Genomic DNA, 7,073 nt, shown 5'->3' on the forward strand with positions numbered 1-7,073 from the left:
AGGGCGGTCCCAGTACTTTTCCCACTTTGTCATGCCAGCCTTTTTAGCTGCCTCATCTCTTCAATGAGGCAATTTAAAGTTAGGCTTTTCTAAAGAACTTGCAGTAGCATCTCGAGGCAACCTGACTCCACAAGGTAAGGCTTCTTATTTTTTTAATTCTTCACATTAAACTTTTCTTGATGAGGCATGGATTTTTTTACAAAGCATTCTCTGATCTGCTTGGACACACTTTAGAAGTAGATCTAATCCATGTGAAGCAGAAGAGCTTAGACACCATATGTTCTGCAGTACAATAGTACCTCAGGGCACAGTGTGCTCAAGGGTGTTGTCTTGTCCTTAAGTAACAGGCAGTTCTCTCTGCAGGCATGCTGTCTGCAAATCCTCAAATCAATTTAGCTGGGAGTGTATTTAAATGTGATGCAATTTACGTATCCCTAAGTGCATTACTAACTAATTTTCATTTATGATGGGAATGATACGCTCAGTTCCTTTTACAGCCTTCTTAGCACAGATATACGGTGCTATAAAACAGACATTCTGATAGGTGGAAACAGCATGGATTAGCTGGGACACTTTTCTTTTTTTTTCTTGAAGAAAACCCCCCAAAACAATGCCAAAGAGAGAGAAACAGTGAAAGCGGTCAGGCAGCAATATCTATGTATTAATATTTAAAAAACCAAAATGTGATCTGAGGTAGTGATACCTAATTGTAGCAGCCATTAAGAGCAGCCATATGACATGTTTCAGTACAATATACATGGCACACCTACTGCACATTTGTCTAATGTTGTTGATATTAGTGCATAACAGTGCTCACAACTTCAGTCTTACACCAATAAATATGTACTGTTGTAAAAACAGTTTGCTAATTAAGCAGGTTTATAGCAGTATTTTATTGGTTTGACAGACCAAAAACAAAACTGAGTTTGAACCCACTAAGCAAACCAAAAGGGAAAAAAAGCAATGAATAGTGGTGGATTTGTCCATTCTGGTGCACAAGGGGAGAGACAAAGACAGGGCCATTCAAACACCTGTGACAACCACAAAAACCTGTCAGTATCATGCTCCCTAGTAATACATGAAAATAAATTGATGTTATGATTAAAGTCTCTACTGTCAAATTGGAAAGTGTTTCCTCTCCGCATAATGCCGGAGGAACATGGTGCAGTCCAATTGGCAATCAGCACCCTTTAAGATGCAGCTGATGTAATGCAGCTTTGATCCTTCTAACACAATTCAACAAGCACCTCCAGCAGAAACGTGGTAACTCAAAGAAAGCTGGGTTATTGAAACACAAATTAAAGGAGTTATTTGAAAAGAGTGGTTTGCTTAAGTGTGTGAACTCTCAGTTCAGATATTGTGCTTTAAACATTTCATAGCAACGCTCTGAATATATGTACCTCCAATTTTTGTGTCTTTTGTATTTTCTTTATGTGCATTTTGAATGTTTTGCAAAGTGTGAAGTTTTAGAGAGACTTGAAACATCATCTTTAAGTATAGTAACTCAGTCTTTGTGAATACCAGTTAGGATGGACAAAATAACTCGGACATTTGTTGCATTGTTTAGCTCTGCCTTGTGGATGGTCTAATGTTTTTTGGCTGTAACAATTTTACAGGCTGCTTTTCTTTTACAGACTCTCCTAAGCAAGCCCCATTAAAAAGCAAAATGGAAGATCCATGGCAGAAGGCATATGACTTTGCTGTTGCAGTGGCAAGAAAAGCTGGAGCGGTATGTCTTGAACACCCATTTGTTGTCTGGTGGCTAACTTCAAGTGTGCACACAGCATTAAACATCCCAATACTAATGTTTAAAAAGCTGAAATGGGCATTCTTTAAAAAAACAATTTAAGGTGGATTGACAATGTGCCAATATTTAATTTAATCAGGAAATTAGGAAAGCTGGAGAGAGTGAAATCAGAGTCATGACAAAGAGCTCCACTGTGGACCTCGTCACCAAGACTGATGAGAGGGTCGAGAAAATCATCATCGGGTCTCTTAAAGAGGAATTTGGAGAAGGCACACACTGGTGAGCTATGCATACCCACCATCCCCTATATATATAAATATATATCTGTTGTTGTATTTGGGTATTCCTCACTGATTCACTGCTGCTTCTGTTGTGCAGTTTCATTGGGGAGGAGTCAGTTGCCAAAGGGGAGCCATGTATCTTGACTGATAAACCTACATGGATCATAGACCCAGTGGATGGCACCACAAACTTTGTACATGGGTAAGCTTTTCAAGTGATGCACTGAAAGATGCATATAACTTTCTAGGCTAGGAGTGTCTATTTAAGCTTTTCTGACTAACTAATGTAATACACGTGAAACTGCTTCCAGATTCCCATTTGTGGCTGTCTCGATTGCATTTGCTGTCAATAAGGAGGTACGTCAAATGAATAGAATAGAATAATCCTTTAATTGTCCCACAAGGGGAAATTTGGTTGTATCAGCAGCAAACAAAGCTACTATATTAGAGAAAATGTGCACAAATCTCTGGATTAAGTCAATCTTAAAAATTAAATCTGTTTCAGTTGGAGTTTGGTGTGGTATACAGCTGCTTGGAGGACAAGATGTACAAAGCAAGAAGGGGGAAGGGAGCTTTCTGTGATGAGGAACCCATTCAGGTGTCTGATGTGAAAGGTACAATGTTCTCATGACGCGCGATTTAGTCTATTAAGTTAAAACCAGCAAATGGACACCGTATTAAGAACATTTTGAAATGAACATTTGGGACTATTGATAAATCTGGACACACAATGTACCACTTTCTGAACCTGAGTCTTGTATGTCTATTGTAGCATACTAAGAATGTTTGACTTGCTCTCATTGCAGACATTAACAAGTCAATAATCATCTCTGAGCATGGAACTGATAGAAGCCCAGAAAAAGTGACAAAGATCTTCTCCACAATGCAAAAGATCCTCTGCATCCCAGTGCATGGGTAAGTGGGCCTGGATTGAAACGCTATACTGTGCATTGCAGTCAAAAGTCATTTCCACAGGGATTTTTGCAGCCACGGTTCAACAAAATTGCCTGCAATTTTTTTTTTTTTTTTTTTTTTTTAAATCCTATGTATATTCAACATGACAGGAAAATGCATAAATTGCTGTCAAAGGAACAGGCTTATTGCCTGTTGTATGCAGATCAATACAGCCTGCTCTGATTGGGTGTCAAATAGTCTAGTTTTTGTCGAAGCAGCTGGCATCTCCGATAAACAAGGTGTCCTTTTAGTCTGGAGGTTTGTAAAGGACCTGTTGGCTCAGCATTTAATTGCAGAGGGTGAACAGGATGATTTTTTTTTTAAGGAGTGTTTTCAGCCAAACTCTCATCTTTATCTAAACCTTACAAAGTAATTTTGAAATGCCTAACTAGCTAGTGAAGGTAAAGGGTGGGGAAAGGCACACTGTATGCCAAGGAACACCAACAGTAAAGAGGGTAAGACCAAAACATTTAATGATGCAGCGGGTTCAAACTCAAGGTAGATGATGAAACCGCTTTAGATCAACAAAACTTGCATTTCCCCTTTTTATCTGTAAATATGTAAAGTGCCTTGTACCACGATGGATTGATCCACATAACTTTGGATTCATCATATTTCAAATGTAGATTCATGTGTCACTCAGTGTCAAACGTGGCAGCAAACTTGCTGTTGTTGACCAATGTGGTATGTTTCCTCACTGCTTCTGCAATTCCCAGTGTCCCTTACTTTGAGGGTTTTTTTCCCCTGACGTTTCCTGACAGGCTACGTGGGTCAGGAACAGCTGCTACAAACATGTGTCTGGTGGCGACCGGGGCAGTCGAGGCGTTCTTTGAGATCGGGATCCACTGCTGGGATATTGCTGCTGGTGCAGTTATAGTCAAAGAAGCTGGAGGAATCCTCCTGGATGTTGATGGTTTGTATGATTTTTAAAAGTCTCAAACAGATGATCATACGTGCTTGGAAATGAGTGTTAATGAATATATTGTAAAAGCAATATGTTACTTGTTGAAAACACTGACTGCAGGAGTCCTTAATAAATGCTTTGTTTTGACAATTTAGGGGGACCATTCGATCTAATGTCTCGGAGGATGATTTCAGCAAACAATGAGACTATTGCTAAACGGATCATCAAGGAAATAGAAATATTCCCAGTGGTGAGGGATGACGCTCCAATAGAGAAGAAGTGAAGATACTTGATGATCGTTTCTACTGAATTTCAACTCCGCTGCAAAATGGGAACAAGAAAAGCTCTTTCACACCTTTGTCTGAATAAAAATCTCTTTGCTGTACTCGGTTGTCTTAATGTGAGTGCTGGATTTTTGACTGGCTGCACATTTTGCATATAGATTCAAAGTCAGTCATCAACTGAACAATGAAATGGTTATAATTTTGAATATCTGCATAATTTGCACACTGTTTGCCTATGGCTTTCCATTTGTATAATATAACACATGGGGAGCATTCAGCCTTAAAACTGAAGGCTTATTGGCTGGATTTCCAGCCGCTGTTTATCTCTGTACCAATCCGATGGAAATGGGTGAATTTAATCTAAGGTTCTTATCAGTGGAGATGATGGTCCTCTGCAGTTAATTGAGTCCATTTTGGAGTCACTTGATAAACACTGATCTGGTCAAGTGTCATATAATTAATGTGGTTAACACTGCTGCTGTTCACACTATTTATTCCTCATATTAACGTCGTCCACTAGAGGTCAATAATGCATCAGGAATTCAGTGGGATCTTTAAGGAGGGTTTAAAAAAAAAAAAAAAAAAAAAAAAATCCCCCCCCCCATACCTGCTGCTGCATTTCTTAAAACTAAAGGATGCTTCTGTTCTCTGGTTTAAAAACTGACAAAATTCTTCATTGTGTTGCTAAACCTCTACCTTTTCTCTCCATGATAAGTTTCTTAACTTAGTCTTTTTTTATATATCTCTTCTGCGCTCATGCTGTAAAATAAACATCTGGCTTCACAATGAATTGGAGAGGGGGTGTGTGGGGGGGGAGAAAGGTAGAGCAAGCTGAGGGTGAAAGGAAGCAGGAATGGCGAATGGAGCAACAAGACAAAACAGCGGGAACAACGGCAGCTGAAGCGGCGGCAACAACAACAGCAGGAGGTTGGGGTAGGGAGTGCTAGGCTGAGGGGTCTATGAACATGTTTACACTGCTGACTTTGAATAATAAATAACTGCAGTTATTGTGTGTAATTATGCCCCTACACATCTGCCGCTGCTGTAGTGTATGGTGTATGTGAATTAACAGAGATGTTGTTCGTCACTCTTTCAAATGGCAAAATCCATTTCAATTCCACTTTTCACCATCTCATGTTCATATTTTGTTTTTTTAAATTATTGTCATGAGGGAGAATGGAGAGGAATTATGTGCTGCGAGACAGGCTAGCAGATAATAGTTGCAAATACAGTACATCTTAACATTTACTTGAGCTTGCCTGGAGTACCAGATGGTTGGAAATTGCCTAGTAGGACAATACAGTAAATGCCACAGAGGTCAGAGAGCCTCACACAAGCTCATAAAAGTCAATTTAGCATATTTACTTGAAACTATCAGCTTTTTCTGTCTTGTAAAATGAGTTTATTTCATAATCTAAGGCCATTAGGGGTATTGATAATTAAACTGTTTTCCATCTGCTTTTTATGCAGCAACATCTGATGCATTACACTGTGTTGATCTTAATGGAATGGCATATATTTAACGCAACCATAGTTAAATATATGTTATTAAATGTTGTCAGATGACTTTTAATTCACTGTATCTGAGCTATAAACTGATATAAGGATATTTTGAAATTTAGTTTATTAATTTATCAATGTCTTTTGATTCATAGTGCGAGCATCTCAGTAAGTTAACACTGAGTTTCTCACTTTCGAGGTATACGAACATGTTAATAGTATTACATAAAGTGGAGTTTGGTTACCCGTTCATTCATTTATTCGGTGTTTATACACTAATAACAGAAGAGAAGCTTTAATAAGAATTTACAAATATCCACACGTCTACTAACAGTTACACAAACTGTGTTATTAACAATGTGTGATATTTAGATCACCAACAATAGTTTTAATCTGTTACTCGTGTAATAAAATCACAGCTGAAGTCGTCTAGACAGGATTGCAACCTGACCACTCCACAAAACGGAGAGCAACACATCAAGAGAAGGAAACTGTGTTTGGACAGCACAATCTAAAGAGTAATGGATGCACAAAAATGACCACATGACTTACTTTAGCAGTATTTACATCTGCTGTGATGTTGCCAAGATTTCAGTGGCTTATTGAGAGTAGCAGAGGAGGTAAAATGAGTGTTTGATCCAAAAGATAGAAAAGCGACATAGACCCAAACAGACTCTAAGGAAATGAAGCCTCATTCTTTCACACAAGTGGATTACAGTAACAACCATCTGCTGATACACTGCTCACGCACAAAGCTCGTGTCCATTATCTTTTCACATACGTCAGATATCGCATTCAAAACTCCCTGCAACCCTGAAATGAATAAGCAGTCAAGAAAATGGATGGATGGACTTCAAAACTCCTCTTAGTACCCCCATATTTTGCTCTGTAGCAGATGTTTTTTAGGAGGCTCTGCAGATAAATGCACTGCAGCTGACTGGGTGGAAAAACAAGGAAAAAAACACCAGAAGAAGCACAAAGCCCTGTCTAACAAGACTGAGCCTAATCGTAATGTAAGATGCAGTTTTTGTGGCTCATCTTATCAGGTTACCTTCACCTTTGCACTCAGAAATGCATAGAGTTTATTTGAACCATTAGTGTGGTCATAAGATTTTGGCTGGTTCTTTAACGTTGATAAAGGCCATATTAATCACTGCAAAGTGCTGGAGACTTGTGTGGATAAAAGCAAAGTTACCATGGCTGGCAGTTACAGTTAGACAATTATTTTTATTATTAAGAAGTCACCTATACGGTAATGATATTTTTATTGCTTAAAAATCAACAATAATTTATAGATGGGCTACAGTATGTTGACAAGTTTATCCTATGGCCACCTGGGATAAACTCCATCCCTTCCCAGGATAAAGCAGGCATAGCTTTTGGATGAATGGATCAGGGATGGA

At 38.7% G+C, this 7,073-nt stretch overlaps 1 protein-coding gene across 1 annotated transcript; it reads left to right on the forward strand.

The window, feature by feature from the left end:
- The first annotated feature begins 102 nt into the window (after positions 1–102).
- LOC134634654 (inositol monophosphatase 1-like) lies at positions 103–4,212 on the forward strand. Its single transcript, XM_063483969.1, has 9 exons — positions 103–134; positions 1,635–1,729; positions 1,887–2,026; positions 2,126–2,230; positions 2,340–2,385; positions 2,534–2,642; positions 2,835–2,943; positions 3,744–3,895; positions 4,042–4,212. The coding sequence occupies exons 2-9, from the start codon at positions 1,667–1,669 to the stop codon at positions 4,167–4,169; spliced, it is 852 nt and encodes a 283-aa protein (XP_063340039.1). The 5' UTR covers positions 103–134; positions 1,635–1,666; the 3' UTR covers positions 4,170–4,212.
- Positions 4,213–7,073: the final 2,861 nt, after the last annotated feature.

This window comes from Pelmatolapia mariae, linkage group LG9 (genome assembly GCF_036321145.2).
Source record: "Pelmatolapia mariae isolate MD_Pm_ZW linkage group LG9, Pm_UMD_F_2, whole genome shotgun sequence".
Taxonomy (NCBI): domain Eukaryota; kingdom Metazoa; phylum Chordata; class Actinopteri; order Cichliformes; family Cichlidae; genus Pelmatolapia; species Pelmatolapia mariae.

Bases quoted from the DNA above. Each gene is read 5' to 3' on its own strand.
- LOC134634654 (XM_063483969.1), top strand. From the start codon at position 1,667: ATGGAAGATCCATGGCAGAAGGCATATGACTTTGCTGTTGCAGTGGCA. The intron at 2,386-2,533 runs GTACGTCAAATG...AATCTGTTTCAG, and splicing joins CATTTGCTGTCAATAAGGAG to TTGGAGTTTGGTGTGGTATA. The intron at 3,896-4,041 runs GTTTGTATGATT...TTGACAATTTAG, and splicing joins AATCCTCCTGGATGTTGATG to GGGGACCATTCGATCTAATG.